The 17,370-nt window shown below is 40.7% G+C and overlaps 1 protein-coding gene across 3 annotated transcripts in view; it reads right to left on the bottom strand.

Moving 5' to 3' along the window:
• Mdn1 (midasin AAA ATPase 1) overlaps positions 1-17,370 on the bottom strand; it is a 127,061-nt gene that overhangs the window by 46,442 nt on the left and 63,249 nt on the right. For all 3 annotated transcript variants that reach the window (XM_038347377.1, XM_038347378.2, XM_038347379.2), the window contains exons 44-59: positions 16,109-16,268; positions 14,697-14,813; positions 13,148-13,356; positions 11,993-12,141; positions 11,454-11,665; positions 10,754-10,974; positions 9,280-9,393; positions 8,276-8,408; positions 7,337-7,452; positions 6,210-6,343; positions 3,435-3,592; positions 3,127-3,247; positions 2,684-2,894; positions 2,006-2,234; positions 1,615-1,735; positions 580-750 (exon numbers count right to left, since the gene is read on the bottom strand). In XM_038347377.1, coding sequence (XP_038203305.1) covers positions 580-750; positions 1,615-1,735; positions 2,006-2,234; positions 2,684-2,894; positions 3,127-3,247; positions 3,435-3,592; positions 6,210-6,343; positions 7,337-7,452; positions 8,276-8,408; positions 9,280-9,393; positions 10,754-10,974; positions 11,454-11,665; positions 11,993-12,141; positions 13,148-13,356; positions 14,697-14,813; positions 16,109-16,268 — 2,576 coding nt within the window. The remainder of the gene's footprint in view (positions 1-579; positions 751-1,614; positions 1,736-2,005; positions 2,235-2,683; positions 2,895-3,126; positions 3,248-3,434; positions 3,593-6,209; positions 6,344-7,336; positions 7,453-8,275; positions 8,409-9,279; positions 9,394-10,753; positions 10,975-11,453; positions 11,666-11,992; positions 12,142-13,147; positions 13,357-14,696; positions 14,814-16,108; positions 16,269-17,370) is intronic.

Raw genomic sequence — 17,370 nt, 5'->3', positions numbered from 1 at the left:
TAATATTGATAATCATGAAAAATCTTTGTTACATGTCTATATGTGTGTGTTTCTGGTGCTTTTCCTTTTCTCCCGTTTGTTCTGTTCTGGTTTGTTTGTACTTTTATTTGCTTGTTTGTTTTCTAGAGAGAAAGAAGGCATGGAGTTGAAAGAGTAGGGAGGGAGGACCTGGGAGACATGGAAGGGGAGACTGATCAGAATATACTATATGGGAAAAAATGGTTTTCAATAAAAAGTAAAAAGAAGAAAATGAGTAAGACTGAAAAGTCCAGAGTGGAACAATCAGCGAAGGCCTGCAGGCTGCCAGCACCAGTCAATAGGTGTAATTGACAACACATGAAAAGATGCATAATCTTAAGAGTCAAAGAGAAACACAAGTGCTAATCAAGTCCTACCACACACAGAAAAACTAAATGACGTTTTAAAGAAATTTGTGATTATAACTCAGAATTACATAAATCATTCATGATTTGTACAGTAAGCTTAACATTCCTCAGAAAACAAAGGATCACAGTCACTTCTGTAAGATACCAGTTCACAGAATAAACAGGCATTTATATGACTTTTATGCTCACAAACCTTCAACGTGGAGTCCAAATGTGACTTGGGCACCTCCTGCTGCGGTGTGTTAGGCAAAGGGCTCCACGTCAGCCAACACTCTGGATCTGTGGTAACCATACTGCTCCAGGAAGACCCAAATGTGGAGTTAAATAACTCTGACCACAAACAAGAAAGCTCTTTAGCAGACCGCTAGAGGCAAAAGAAAATTTGAAAAAGTTTCCATCATTCAAGTTATCACATCTGCCACTTAACATACATCAATACCCAATAGTGGCTTTTTTTTTTTTTTTTTTTTTTTGATTTATTGAGTCAGGGTTTTTCTGTTTATCTCTGGCTGTTCTAGAACTTGCTTTGTCGACCTGCTCTGCTTCCCGAGTGCTAGGATTAAAGGCACGAGCCACTAATGCCTGGTTTCCAATGGTGTTTTAAAAGATACTAATCCTAAACATCCTGATTTCAATGTCCTCTCAATTATCTTAGCCAAGTTATGTAGGTTGTTTGCAGTTTTATAAACTAAGATGAGATGCTGTATAAACCTGTGCAGAAAGTAAACTAATTCACACAGTTGTAACATCAGCAAAGGAAGGACTTAAAAATTTAAGGATGTTCTAGAAAAATTATATTAACCACATTTTTAGAAGAATTCACATTCAACATGGGAGGCAAGAAAACACTAAGGCTTTTTTTGTTAAAGCCGAATAGAAATTTTTAAGTAGTCAATATTACTACATCATTTATTGGAAACCAAATGGATATTTCTGCGTTAAGAGCCAGTGGTTGTGGTGGCACACACCTTTAACCCCAACACTCAGGAGACAGAGGTAGGCAATGTCTGAGTTCAAGGTTAGCCTGGTCTATAAAGCGAGTCCCAGGACAGCAAAGACAATCCCCAATACCCCTAAAACAGAGTTGTCCAACACCTTTGTTAAGTTGTGGATCCAAGTTTACAACGTGTAGCGCTGAAAGTCAATACCACACCCAGCAAGCATCAGCCACAGAAATCTGATTAATCAGGGCAGGAGGAGGCTTATTTTCCTCGATTTTAGTTTTTACCTTTGGATAATGCAGTAAAGACCAAAGATTCCAAAGCTTTTGAGGTGCAATTGGTGTGTGCTTCAGACAAAATGTGATGTGGTGACTGATCTCCTCATCCATCTGCCGGTGTTTGCTTGACCTGTTCCAAAAATAAACAGGGAGAGGATGGAGTGCCAACTATCAAGGAACTACTTTACAAGGGAAGGTGGAACACAGAGACTACGCTACTGGTGAGCACCTGATGGGTTTAGGCCTGCGACCAAAGCAATTAAAGCACTTTCAGGAAGATTGGTCTTATAAAGGGGCAATGACTTCCCTGGGCCTCAGCAATCACTCCTCAAGACACGCACACAAGATAACGGAACAAGAGAATCTGTAATCCTCTAGAGAACAATGGAAAAGTGTTTACCAGCTCAGACAAGCCTGTGCTACAAAATCAGCTGTCATTCTGTACTGCCAAAGCATAGCCAGGTACTCGGTTGCAGGCCACAGCTGAACACGCCTGGTGAGGTGGACTAAAGAGCTGAAGCTTGGCTGAGATGGGGAAGACGTCTCGTGTGCTTTCTCCAGGAAGCCACATGAAAGTCCTCTGGATTTTAGTTCCAAACCCTGAGTGTTCACAAGAGTCTTCAATTCATCTTCAATTCCAATAAGAAAGAAAGACATGGATTAGAACAAAGTACTCTAAGTCCAAGTCTAGATGCCCAACATCTGGGAGCACTGCTGTCCCTGCTATTAACTCGAGTTAGCTGGTCAACATGTATTTTAAGTTTCTCCTATTAAAATCATTAACTTCTTTTTTTTCTTTTTTGAGACAGGGTTTCTCTGTGTAATAGCCCTGGCTGTCCTAGAACTCACTCTACAGACCAGGCTGGCCTCGAACACACAGAGATCCACCTGTCTCTGCTCCCGAGTGCTGGGATTAAAGGTGTGCACCACCGCCTGGCATAAACTCTTATTAACTTCTACACATTTAATACTATACCTGAATGATACTTGTGAAGTTCAGTCCAAAGTCAGAGGGGCAAACTTTATGAACAACAGGGAAGAAGACAGCCTCAACAAACCAGACACCAGAAAATATTACCTAGATTGACACCATCCAGAATGTTAGCTCTGAGGATCAATCCCCAGGCCTGTAGGAGACTTTTCTTCAAATTCCATTCAGAAGCAACCACTTGGAGACGATTAATGTCTTCTTGCCACCCACACTCCCCAAAGACAGGCAGCTGTTCTTTGATGACAAGGGCTTTGTTAAGGACTCGCAGCTGTGAAAAGCAGTCCACTACCAGTTTGTCCTGAAATAAACCCAAGAATGCGAACTCAAGAGCTGGAAGGCCGTGCTCTGCAGTAGCCTAGCACAGCTTGTGTGCTCCGGTGCAGGGAATGCAGCTCCACCCAGCCTCAAGAGTGAGTAGGAGCACTGTCTGATGAAATGAAGGGCTAGCTTTGGAGCAAAAGCAAGTCTACTTGAGCTTCTAGGTTCGGGAGAACTCCAGGGTTTCACTGACCACATGTTTCCAGATGTACCTTAAAAGGAAATGGCCGTCCCAGGAACGCCTGCAGCTTCTTGATGCCAGCAAAGCTGCCAGCTGGGGTGCCCAGACAACTGTGGATGTGCTTGGAGACAGTTTGTACCTCTTTATAATATCTTCAAAGAAAAGAGGGGAAATGCTGAATACCATGAAAAGTCTTCTACATTTTTATATTTTAATGTAATGTGTTTACTAATATGCTAGTGAAATACATCAAAGCAAGATGAAATGGTTTTCAATTTAAATCCTCTTATCTGTTAACATTACAGATATTAACATTACCACTCAAAATAGGAGTCTTACTTGTCTTCATGATTCACCAGGAGTTGGGGGATCTGATGGATTAAATGTTTCAAAACCCAGTGCCAGTGGAGGGCAAGCAAAGCCAGACCTGGGGCATCTAATGTCACCGCATCAGCCACAGTCCAAAACCGGTCCCGCCATTTCACAGAACTTAAGATCTAAAAACAAAGAAAAACCATGACAACTGGTTAGTAAAAGATACACAACATGTTGCAAATGGTAGTGCAAATCAGTAATCCCAGCACTTGGGAAAGCAGGATTGTGAGTCCAAGGCCAGTGTGGGTTACAAAGTGAGACCGCTCTGCAGGGGGTCACTGCTGCCATAACTCCCCTTCTGCACACTAATCCCTAACTAGCAGCTGTATCTACTGAGTGCTTACCTCGCTAACATCTCCATCTACAGCCCTAATAGCTGCTGCTGATACAACCCTCCCAGCTCTTCTGGTCTCTGCATGTCTGGAGAGCCCATCTATCTATCCTATTATTTTGCTCACTTTCAAAATTCAATTGTCTTAATTAGCTAGCACAATTTATGCATCTTACAAATGCTTTCCCTCCAGTGGTTACCATTAGAAATTTCATGAGGTTAAAGCTATTTTCATAACATTTTATTTTGTTTAAAGAATTGAATTTAAATTAATGGTCAAATTTTAAAAACTGCCTGACTAACTAATTAGGTAAAACTGGTGGCAAAAAGCATACTGAACATACACAAAGTAAACCTTTCCCTTTGAGAAGCTATTTGGAGGCTAGCGAGGCATGGTAGAGCACTTGCCTATCACACATCAGGTTCTGGGTACAGTTCCAAAGATCCAAACTTGGGGCAGGTGCACCCACCAAAGAAAAGAAAAGGACAGCAACAAACATTTAAAATATAATTGCTCCTCACTTAATTCAGGGAATTTGTTCCAAGGACCCCTTCTGGACTCCAAAGTATGGTTAAGCCTCTCAAATAAATGAGGTTTGCCTATAACCAGCACTTATCATCAAACATATGTTAAATCATCTCTAGATTATCTGTAAGACAGAGTCAATGGAATGCTATGTAAAACTTGTTACACTGCCTTCACAAATAATGACAAAGAACCAGAGGGGGTTGGCTCAGTGGCCAAGAGCACTTGCTCTTGAGGAGCACCTAGGTTCACTTCCCAGCACCAACATGGTAGCTACAGTTCTAGGGGATCTGGTGCCTCCTTCTGGCCTACACAGGCATCAGGCACACATGTAATGCACACATACACATGCAAGCAAAACATGCACACATATAAACCATGTGTCTAAAAGAAAAAAAGAATGACAAAACCAAGAAGCCATTTGTACATGTTCAGTCCAGAAATACTTTTTTTTTGGGGGGGGGGGGGGGGCCAGAGTTTCACAAAGTCAACATCAGCCCAACTCATTAAAGAGCCAAATTAAATAGAAAAGAAATGTATTATTTTGGACCTAAAGTTAGTTCAATCTATGGATGTGGAACCAGGATATACAGTGGGTGAAGCAAAACCAAGAGGTCGACAGTTTCCCAGTGACTAAAATTTTCCTGATGAAATTTGTGGCTTTTTATTTATAGGTAAAAGTACATCAATCAATGACCAACCTTTCCAAACTATCAGTACAAACACACACGTAAAACTAGACTGGTATTGCACTGCAGAAAAATTAACCCTGGTGTTCAGTCTATACACATTTGTCAGAGATGTGAAGTGACCCCCAAGAACATGCCTGCCATCAACAGTGTTACTTCTTTTTCAACCTCCTCAGCTAAAGAAAAGCCAGCGTAGGAAGCAGTTTTCCTTCACAGATTTAAATGAACATGACACCATATGACTAACTGCAGAAAGCAGACAGGAAACCCAGCTTTCTTCTTTAAAAGAAGTAGTGATCTAATTTGAAAAAATGGCTACTTTTATTAAAATATGTCATTCGTGTTAATAGACCTAAATGGTCCTTAATACTGACAGAGACACCATACAAACAAGACCTTTCTGTGGTTTTTGGTAACCTTTATGGAAAAAAGGGTCTATGACTAAAACATTTTATTAGATTGACAAGAGTAAATTGGAATTAAAATGTTATTTAATCCACATGTGACAATGATAGATAAAAAAAAGCATAGGTAAACTAGAATTTAATTGTAGGCAAAGGGATAAATTGTAGAACATTTCTAGAAGACTATAACTCAGCAATAAAAATGAACAACCTGCTGAACATCAAACTACATGGATGCATCTTGTGGTGGCTCAAGTGAGAATGGCCCCACAGGCTCATATATTGCAATGTTTAGTCTCAGCAGCTGAACTACTTAGGAAGGATTGGGTATGTCACTGGGGGTGGGCTTTGAAGTTTTAAAAGCCCAAGCCAGGCTCAGACTCTTTCTACCTCCTACTCAGGGATAAGGTATATGCTCTCATTTACTGGTGCAGTAATGCCTGGCCGCCTGAGGCCATGCTCCCCACCATGATGGTTATGGACTAATCCTCTGAAATTTTAAGCAAGCAATTAAATGCTTTCTTTTAGAAGCTGGTCGCTATATCTGTTAAAGTAATAGAAAAGTAAGTGGCCAGACCAAAAATTTATACTGTACAATTCCATTTGATGGTTATGTGATTACAAACAGATTATGGATAAAGAGAGGAAAGAAATACAAAAGGACACAAGGAAGATTTTAGGGATGAAAATAATTATCTTCCTATCTTGATTGTTGTATCCGTTATATAAGACTATACATGTCAAAATGTACTCTTTAGAAACACTGAAGGTAAAAAAGCCTTGCCTCACCTTATTGACATGAGTGTCAGGAACCATCCCTTGAGGAGACTGTACCCAGAGCAGGATTAGTGCATCACAAAGTTCAAAAAAAGCAGCAAGATTGGCCACAATTTCATGGGGCAGGCTGTGATAGTTCTCTGGATCTTAAGCGTTAACACAAATAAAACATGAACATTCCATTAATCTTCAGACTTTTTTTTTACAATAAATTACAATCTAAATTTTAATGTTACATTTAGTACAAATGTCTATTAGAAAGCTCAAAATCAAAATCATATTTTGTATGTATTATGGAGGCATGTAATACTACAGATGTTAATAAATGTCCTAGTGGAAAATACAAGCACCATAGCAAAATTACATATTTTATACCTATATTTAAACACACAAAAAAACTTGGGCTAGAGAGATGGCTTGGCAGTTAAGAGCACTGACTGCATTTTCAGTGGAACTAGGTTTGGTCCAGCAGCCATATGACAGCTGTTATCTGACCTTCAAGTGCACCAGGGAAGCAGGTGGTACACACACATATATGCAAGCAAAATATTACGTGTAAGTATGTATATATAATTTTTAAAAAGTAACAAAATGCAAAACACTGAACCCAGTGCCCATGTATTAGGACGGTTTCTTGGGGTTTTTATCACTGTGATAAACATCAGGACTTACGACTTTCAATTCACATTCCATCTAAAAGCTACCACAGGCTTGCCTGTGGGCCCATCTGGTGGGGGGGGGTTCCCCTCAAATGACTCTAATTTAGGTTATCAAAAATGAGCTTTTAAAATATTTATACCTTCATAGCGTTTTGATTTCTGCACAGATATTCTGAGCCAAGAAACCTGCTTTTGAAGTGCTAGCTCTTCTACTAGCTAAAAATTGGATCCTGAACTTGCATGTGTCTCATGTTCCTAGTTCATGAGCTGAAAACCTACTTAGTTTCAAAGGGTTATTGTGAGGACGGAAAGCAGCACGTAGCTGAGCATCTGGGATAACCAGTTTCCATAAATGCCACTCATCAGTACTGAGTGAAGGATATAGTTCATTTCAAACTGAATTCGAAAGCAATAGCTGCTGAGTATGTCTTCTAACTGCAGCAACAGCATAACCACAATGCAAAAGGGAAAATGTTTTACCTTTATGGAATTCAAGTGACATCCTCAGAACACTGCTTCTTAACTTTTTACTACCAATGGACACCAAATTTCTTTCAGTGAAAATCCTCTTTTCCCGGTCAAGATAGATAATTGTCCTGGAATGAAGTAATTGTTTACTGGTTAACAGAACTTCTTTAGAATTAGCAAAGTTGTTTGCTTGGTTTTTTTTTTTTGGGGGGGGGGGGGAGGACGGCACAAGGGCACATGGTACTGGGACCAAATTCAGGGTAGCGGGCATACTAGATAAAAAATATTCTACCACTGATCCACAACTACAGTACGGAAATAATCTGAACCTTAAAGCCTTCATCTAGCCCGTTCTTTGTCTCTGCAAATTCTGGACTAGAGAGGAAGGTGTAAAAGAGGCAGGTAGATGGCAAACACTGGTATTAAGACTGCTCCATTGTCTGACATTAACCTGAACTCTGCATAGTGGCTGTCATTGCATTTGTGATAAATCACACTCATGGGTTCACTTTACATGAAGATTCATTTAAATCACATGTTCATTATTACATACCAGCATGCAATAAATACTGTATTTTAATTACACATTTATTTTTTAAAACATATGGCCAATTTGGGGGTAAAACAAAACCAAAAACTTGCCTAGGCAAAAAAAAAAAAAAAAATTTACATGTATGTTTACTTATGTTGCAGGAGTTACTCCTGTATCTGAGGATGAAAACCGAAGCAAATACCTGAGAGAATGAGTAGATAATGGAAGGTTGCTGGGACCTATATGCAGAAAAAACACAACTATCCTGAGATAGATTAGCTTTAAAATAATGCCCAACACTAATGCTGTGAACACATCTAACACCTACTGTTTGTTTCATAACATTAAAGCCCACATAACCTGTATTTGATATATAGTCGATAAGGCCATGAGTGTCTCAAGCTTTAGGTTTCACCTACTTGTTTGCAACTGATTCTAAAAGGGCAAAGAGCTGTTGAGACCGGTCTGCTTGTGGATCCAAGTCCACTGAATTTCTAATGATGTCCAAAGCCTGCATGTTCCACCGGGGATCCAGAGGGATCACAAAGTCATCTAGTTTAAACAAAAACAAAAATTGTACAATTAACATGCCTGGTTTGGAAAGTCTAAGGTGACTATTTCACTGTTTCATGTTGACCACATACAGGCTCGTAGGGAGAACGGAACAGAACCCTGTAGCTTCAGTCTAGGGCACTGCAGTGATACAGAGCCAGCAGCCTCTCTACTTCCTTTCCAAAATCAAACACCCCTGTGTACCAAAACCTCCTCCTACCTCAGAATATAACACTCTCCTCTTTCAAATACAAAACAGAACAATTCAAGATTACTTCACTTTTAACATTTCACTGACCATGCCTAGTAATAATTATGTAGCACCAGCTTCTGAAGAGGTTAAGGCAGAACTGCTTGTGCCCAGGCCCAAGGCACCTGCCTGAGTAACATCTCAAGACTACATCTCAGAACCAGAACTGGCCAGGCATGTCAGTGTGGACATGTGATCCCAGCTTTCAAACGAACAATTATCAAAAGAAGAACTATATTGAAGACTAACTTGTGTTATCAAGGCTTTGTATCTAAAGCAAATGATCCTGTGTAGTTTTCTCTCAAGAGAAATATTTTATGTGAAAACTCTTTTAGTTAATATGATAGTAAGCAAAAATCTTCAAAGTGGAAAAGACAGAAATAAAAATTTTACATTGTCTCATTTTTCTACCAGTCATTCTCTAACATAGCTGACTTCATCTTTACACTCTCAGGGTCTTCCTAGCACACCATTCAACCCCATCAGATGATAGACAATCAACAGTTTTGAAGACAGTTTGCATCTGCATATATCAAGTCTTCTGAAACACATGGTGACGGTGGGAGCTGTGAAGGTCTTTCCCTGAAGTGTTTGGAGACAAAGACTAAAGCAGGTACATACCTATTATACTTGTCTGTAGTATTTTCAAGACATTACTGACTCCAGCTGAGAGGGAATTTGAGTAAAAATTTCTAAGAGCAGTGGCACTGGCTTCCAGTGGAATCTGCACGGACTCTGGAAGGAGAGGCATTGTTAAGGCTCAGAGCCATACTGCCTAAAGAACGTTCTGCAATGGTGAAAATATTCAAACAGTAGCTATACAGAAACGACTCAATTGTGGCTAGGGCAAATGAAGCACTGGAGTTTACAAGTTATTGAACTTCCAAGACTTTATGTTCTGTTCATTTGTGTTATTCTCTCTAGCAATCATATAAAACAATAAAGATAAAAATATCACAAATTTCTCTACAAATATTTTGATACCAATGTCACTAAACAAGAGATGTGTTTACCGTCTTATCTACAAGTTCTTGGGAAGCAGAGAGGTCATATACATTCATTTACTAAGGCTGACATTTTTTAATGGGTGTGTGTGTGTGTGCAGGTCCATGCGCATGAGAAAGCGCGGGAACTCAGAACCATCTACCTCCTCTGAGATGGGTCTCTTCTTTGTCTATAGTTTACCAATTAGGTTATACTGCTTGGCTAACAAGCCTAAGGCCCAATCCTGTCTCCTTGGTGCTGGCAGTGAAAGCAATTCTGGAACTTCCACTTTGTTTACAAGGCATTTGAAAGACCCATTACCAAGAAGTTCTATGTCCTACACTCCACAGTGTAGGCAGGCATTGTCATTGTTACTGTCTTTTCCCTGCTTTGAACAGATGACAAATTAAGCAAGTATCTAGCAGTACCAATATGAAAACAGGATTGGGGCCAGGCATGGTAGCCCATGCTTTTAGTCCCAGCACCCGGGAGGCAGACTGATAGACCTTTTTGAGTTCTACACCAGCCAGAGCTACATAAGAACCTGTCTCAAACAAATAAAAACAAACAAAAATCAGGATTAGTATTTGGGGCATCTTAAGGGGAAATAAATGAATAAAACCAACACTGTTCCCAAAGATAATGTTTGCACAGAGAAAAAAAAAATATGCTAAAAGTAACATGATACAGCTGGGTGTGGTAGCATGGGCCTTTAATCCCAGAACTTGGGAGGCAGAGAGGCAGATCTCTGTGAGGTCGAGGGCAGCCTGGTATCTAGTTCCAGGACAGCCAAGTCTACACAAAGAAATCCTGTCTTGAAGGCCCCCCTCCACAAAAAAAAAAAAAAAAAGAAAAAGAAAAAAGAAAAGGGGGGAACACGAGGCAGTATATTTTCTCTATGAACTGAAAAGGAGGACAAAGGCATTTCTCTTGACACATAAGGGGCAGACATGTCTCTAGTCTAACAGCTATTTTACAACTACACAGCTGTTAGTCGTTTCCCGGCTCTATCTTCAACAGTATGGTCACAGACCAACATGCCGCCGAGGTTTCGAACAAGGGAAGCATATGTAAACCCCCTCCACTGGACAATTCAAGCTCTGCTACTCACCAAGCCCCTGTGGTATGTTCTTGGCTAGATGACAAAGCCATTTAACTCTGAGCATCCAATCCTGATCGGTTGCTCTTTCTATGAGCAATTTAACAGCCATGGCTAAAACCTCCGGTTCATCGACCCAGTAAGTATCTACATCCACCGCATTGAATGTCAGGTTCTCAGGATTACAACTCTGCATAATGTTCTCTAAGTCTTGCAAAGTAAGAGGCTGACTTCTGCAACTCACAGAATGAGAAAAGCTGGAATTAGAACAGTCTTTCACATGGCATTTCAAAAAACTCAAAGATAATGGTTTTGCAAATAACCATATCAAAGAGATGAAGAGGCAAACACAAAAAAAACAAACAAAAACCAAATCAACCAGTGAAACACACAGTTAGGGATGGGGTGTAGTTGAGTGGCAGAAATATGCTCAGCATGACAAAGGCCCTGCCTGGATTCCATCTCTAGTATGTGTATATACATTCTGATTGGTTGCTCTCTAGGAGCATATAACAGCCATAAACAGAATAGCTGGCCCACCAGTCTACCAAGTATCTACTTCTTCAGTATAAGACTACTAAATACATGGGACTGATAATAAGAGCCATATTAAACAGCAGAAATGGGATAATAAGGGGTCACAAATGCTGGGCTGGCTGACCTCCGCAAAAGCAAAAGCTGTCCAAGAGAACACACTAAAGACTCTGCTGACCTTGTCCAGCTGCTAGTTTTCAGGCTCATCCTGTTGAGGCAGTATGCCAGGATCTGCCCATCACTTCGGACAACAGATAGGCGAGAATCTTCGGTTGCAAAGAGAGCTGAAGGCACAGAATCTGGCCACAGCCCTGTGGCAAGAATGGAGTGTCCCCAGGTTTCCCGAGCTTGCAGGGATGAAGAATGACTCCCCAACAAAGCCTGCACGAGCTGCAGAATGTGAAACACAAGTCAAGAGCACTGGCACAGTGACATTATCAAAATCACCAGCAGACAAATGCGTGGAGACGCCAAGGCTCACAAAGCCACCAATAAATAATTCTTAGACACATTCTTTAATGAGTAACATTAGCTAAATTTTTACTAATGTTTAGGGAAAGGAGTATTTAAATTAAAACAAATTTCTAGAAAAGAACCCAGATAACAGATCTCTGGAATAAGAGAGCAGTCAACTCTGCTAAAAGTTGCCATTCCACAAAGTAAATCCCTCCACTTAAGTGTTACAACTTAGAAGGTGGTATAATACATTCACAGTACCTTCCGGTTGGCCGCTGAATGCTGAGAGCAGACATACACATCCCAGCATGCTTCAAAAAAGGCTTTGTCTAAACTCAGACCTCGCTGCAGGTACTGAACAATGAGTGTGGCAGCCTGACTGAGAGTAGAAAGTGATGATGCTGGAGAACCTAGAAAACATTGCCACATGTGACCAACAGTGTTCTAAATCTTTGATAAAAGCTGATAAATATGTCCTGACTCTTCTGTACACTGACTCCTAGCCACGTATTTTGCTTTATATCTGGGGTCTCCCGAGAGCTCAACAGATGTGTAATAACATTCCTATCTCTCCCCTCATCTGTCTTCCCTCTCATCTCTGACCGCCAGCAGTGTATCTGAGAACTCTGACAGCTGTCACTGTATCTTTAATCTCAAGCTGACACACACCACACAAAGGGCAACAGGCCTTCTGTGAAATCCCAACTGTCAGTATAGGTAATTCTGACATTTTCAGCCACTGGGCCTCATCTGTGACAGGAAAGCAAGCATGCAGAACAAACAGACTGAACTGTACCCAGCACAAAGCAATTACTCAGTAAAAACTACTTCACCTATTGCTATTCATTCTTTTATCATATGAAAAAAATGACAAAAATTAGAGCTGCTTCAACTCAAAGTTTCTATGTTACTTCCCCTTCATAAGGGACAATGATGACCCAGGAGACATGAAGGTAAAGCTCTTGAATCATAAAGCAGAATTACTCAGGACATGGTCCCTATTGGAGGGGCATGTACCCATTATTGCTCTAATTATGTGTGTACGCATCAATCTGTGCATCAATCTGTGCATCAAATGTGGGTGTTCAAGGAGGCAAGAAGAATGTCAGATGCCCTTGAGTTCACTGACAGGGTGCTAGGAACTAAATAAATGAAGACTTTTTGAAAAACTAGTGCTTGTAACCACAGAGCCATCTCTGTAGCTCCCTACTGAGTTTAAAAGATTGACAGCTACACTTCACCCAGAGGAGAACTCCACTTCTTGAGGTATTTGGAGATTACATTTTACACATACTTTCTTGATCACTTTTATTTCAATGCACAGCAAATGTGAGAAACCCTAGACTACAGGCCCAATAGACCACGAGAATTGCTGCAGCTTTACAACTGCAAAGGCTCAGAAGTCAAGAAGCTCACCTCTAACAATGCTCTGGACCTCTGTGTGCAGAGCCAAGAGGATGTTACACAGACTATCCCCCACCAAGCCAAGGCTGTGAAGCAAAACTTTCAAATCCAGGTTATCTGGGCTGCTTCCATCTCCTTCTCCTGAAATGTAGATTTCAAGTCCACGATTCCTCATAGCTCGGGAAATTTCTCCATGAACAGGATCCATGGAGAGAAAAAGCCTAATAAATAAGAAATAATAAAAAGGAAATTGAGAAGGAGAGGAAAAGGGCCTCTAGCACCAAATGTGTCTCACCTACAGGAAATCCATTGAAGAAGATAACACCATCTCACGGGTGTTATGATACTATTACCCACACCTCTCTTTTTAACACACATCAACACCACTATATCAATTTCCTTATGCCTACTTTTGTTTATCTCTACATGGGTACATATATATGTGTGGATGCTTGAAGAATCCTAAAGAGGGTGTCAGGTCCCCTAAAGCTAGAGTTCTCATAGTTATTTAGGTGCTGAACGTGGGTGTTGGTAACCAAACTCCAGACCTCTGCAAGAGCTGCAACCACTGAGCCCTTTCTCCACCCGCATATACTGGCTTTTTAAGGACCCGTGCTGAGAACTCGGAGTCTCCCCACTCCAGCCATCCTAACCGGCTGTTCTATCCATTCACAGAGAGCAGCAAAGGAACAGTGAACTCGGGCCTCAGTGAGGCTTCTACTTCTGTGTTGAGCACCTTGAGTTCACGTCAGCTTACAGCTCCACATCACAGTCACAGTCTACCATCTAAGAGGCAGCAGGGAGGAACTGAGGCAGAGGCCACAGAGGACTGCAGCTTATTGGCTTGATCAGCCTGCTTTCTTAAAATATCCAGGACCACCTGACCAGGAGTAGCAACGCCCAGTAAGCTGGGCCCTCCTGCACCAATCAGTCAAGAAAATGCACTACAAACTTGCCCACAGACAAACTAGTAGGAGCAGCTTTCTCAATTAAGGCTGCCTTCTCTAAAATGACTCCAATGTTTATAGCTGACATAAACCTAGCCGGCACAACTCTTGTTAACAGTCCATTTTTCTTCATCAATGTCGCTCCACATCCTCATATTTAGTTCTGTTTCATCCCTTAGTTAGAAACAGAAAGAACTGATTTCTGGCTGGCTGTCCCAGACCTACCTTGCTCATCTGTTAGTATGCCCTTCTTAATAATCAGCTTCCCATTTGTCTAGTCAATCCAGCCAAACCATGGATGCCACCCTTGTTTCACAAGTCCCACCCATGTAATCCTGCAATACAGGACACGTTTTCTTTTCCCTGGGCTATCAGCAAAGGATTATGACTGACTTTCTACATTTTACCCCAGAGAAGGACCCTTCTGTATTCTGCTGTCCTCAAAGCCTAACAAGTATGTGGCAAACAAGAGGGCCTTATTATGTTTTAACTGAATGATCAGGTTGCCTTCTCAGAACATGGTGCACAGTTTACAAAGAGTTTCTATTAGATATATCTGCCTTTGTTACTGAAGCAACCAAATTTTTTATTAGAAAGTTGAGAGACAGAAGTACCTGAAACTGGGATGTGGTGTTACTGTGGAAGTGGCTCCATCTACCAATCCTCTCTCGTTAATGGTAAGGACACCACCAGGCTCGAGCAAAGCATTCAGACGATCCAGCACTGAGGGACTGCATAATGAGAATTCAAATGATATTTAGGCTGACCCATGGCCTTGACTCCATTACTCCTGCACAAGTTTGCACTTGCTCTTGAACCCACACCTCCCTTCCGTAGATCATTCCATATAGCACTGTCATCTCCTCCAAGGGTGCTGTGAACACAGACGAGACTCAGTTTCCACCTGGAGTCAATTCTGACTTAAAAGTCAACAAGCCTGCCTGCTCTGCTTGCTCCAGTATCCTTGAGGGCTGGAAGAAGGCTCTGATTAAGCCTCAGCAAAGAACATTTTGCCCTTGAGAAAAGAATACACTATCTAGTAGAAAGAATACTGCTGCTGACAAACCTTAGGAACATGGAAATAGATCTTGAAACCGCTTACTCAAGAACAGGAATAATTAGATACTAACTGTCTATGCTTTTGTATATAAGCAGGTTCGGGAACACGCTTGTGGCTGCACAGAGTAAGCTGGCAGTCTCCCAAACTACCCTGTGTTTGTTGTCTTTATCTCTTTCAATCTAACAGTTCCTTAAACCTCACTCCCGCCCCCAGATACCTTCAGTTGATCTTATAGGAGCAGGCTCCAACACAAGGGCCAATTCCCTTTTCTTTTTTTTCATTGCCTTTGTTTTATTTTTTTATTTTATTAAATTTATTTAACATTTCTACCTCCTCCCATCCTCCCTTTTCCCTCCCCCTCCCCCCAACTCCCTTTTCTCATTCCCATTCCTTAAGTCCCATAGTTACATAAAAGAACCATTCATTGAATAAATAAAACATGGAAAAAGTACTGGATAGCTCTCTCTCCTGCCCCCCTTAAAATTATCAAATACACTTGAAGGGAACTGGATTTCGATTGAAAATATCCAAATAAAGCTTCTCAGAGAAAGCACTACTTAAAAATAACTCCTATTATAGAAATTTCTTCCTTGCCCTTTTTCTCATTCTAGGATAAAACGTAATACGAATTGTGGTCATTAGTAATACTTACTAATGTTTGTCTATATCAGATCCTCTATTTCAGACAATCAGTATTTAAAATGACCCTAACAAGTAATCTCTAATGTTAACAGTCTAATGCTCTTTAGAAAAGCAAACCAATTTCGTTAGCCTCTACTCAGTCATCTAGTATGTTCACCACATGGCAGTCTAAGAATGGCGGAAGATGCACTGGTAGGGGAGAAAGCAATAGCTTTCTCGACCTAATGCAGGGAGCTCCGTGTGTGTTTACAGTTAGCAAACACAGCCAAGTTTCAGCTACAACCACTCACGGGTGGTCATAACTGGACACGACTGGGTTCTTACTTGCAGAAGTTAACATTGTCCATCAAAAGCCAATCTCCAGACTTCAGGGCCTGAACTAACATGCTGTCAACCCATTCAAAGCCGCCATGACTCCGGCCACTGGCTGACTGCAGAAGCTTCACCCCGAAACTTCGGAACTCCTCGACAAGTTTGGTGAAGTCTGTAACATTACAGTAATCATAATAAAATACAGTAATCATAATAAAGTTACAGCCTCCTACCCAACACTTGTTTAAACAGAGATAATAAAATTATGTTTAGGATAGACAAAAACTTTCAGTACCTTTCCAAATTAATAGCTACATACTCAGGGCTGACTTTGGTGAATAATTTTAGTGTGTTTCAATTTAAAATATGTCTGAAGGAAGGTCTCCCATCCACTACATTATAATTCTACATTATAGAGCTGTAAGTTGACAAAAGTATAATTAATGGTACTAAGTTTTTTAACAGTGATGAGATTATCCATCTATCCATCCATCTATAGATATAGCTCACAAATACTTTATAGTCTAATACTAACAGTACTTGTCTAGAATTTTTCAAATGGTCATTTTTGTTAGATATGTTACATTGGATTCTTGCTTTGAGCCATGAGAATAGACTTAAGTTCCCATTTTTAACTTGAAAACTGGGAGGAGGGGGTGGTAACATGACAGAGTAAGAGGGAACACAACACTGTGTACCTGAGAGCAAGAAGGTAAAACAAAGATGAAACTCTGTAATTGCTTTTGTATGAAGCTACAAATAAGGTGAAGGAAACCAAAGATGCCAGGGTCTCACTAAATTGAGGCCCAGTGGAGCAACTTGAAAGGGCAGCAGCATAAAGGAGGAGCTCTTCAGAAAAGGATCCAAAGTCCCTGGAGGAGGACCTTGTGCCTTCGGGTAAAAGACCTGCACATCTTTATAAAAGTGACCTGTACAAAGACTGGGCTGGAATAAAATTGGGTCTCTCTAGTTCTCACTAGCCCAAGGAGCAAGCTCAGCAAACACAGAACATTCAGCAAGTGAGATACTTCAGGGTAATGTCACAAGAGGAAATGATATTCCTCCCCAGCCCTGAAAAGTGTAAAGCTAGCTTAGAAAGATTAAAATAATTCATAGCCAACTTATTACCTACCAGAAAAAGAGCAACAAGCTTGAAAAAATAAAATATAATGTAGTGCTTCACAGTTTAAAATCAATGTCTAACATCCAGTAAAATTTAGACAGAGAGAAAATGAAAATGCTCATTTTGTGAGAAGGACTAGGAAGTAATACTT

The sequence above is a fragment of the Arvicola amphibius genome, chromosome 11, assembly GCF_903992535.2.
Source record: "Arvicola amphibius chromosome 11, mArvAmp1.2, whole genome shotgun sequence".
Taxonomy (NCBI): Eukaryota; Metazoa; Chordata; class Mammalia; order Rodentia; family Cricetidae; genus Arvicola; species Arvicola amphibius.
Note: the sequence above shows the minus strand (reverse complement) of the source record. Positions and strands in the feature narration are given on the sequence as shown.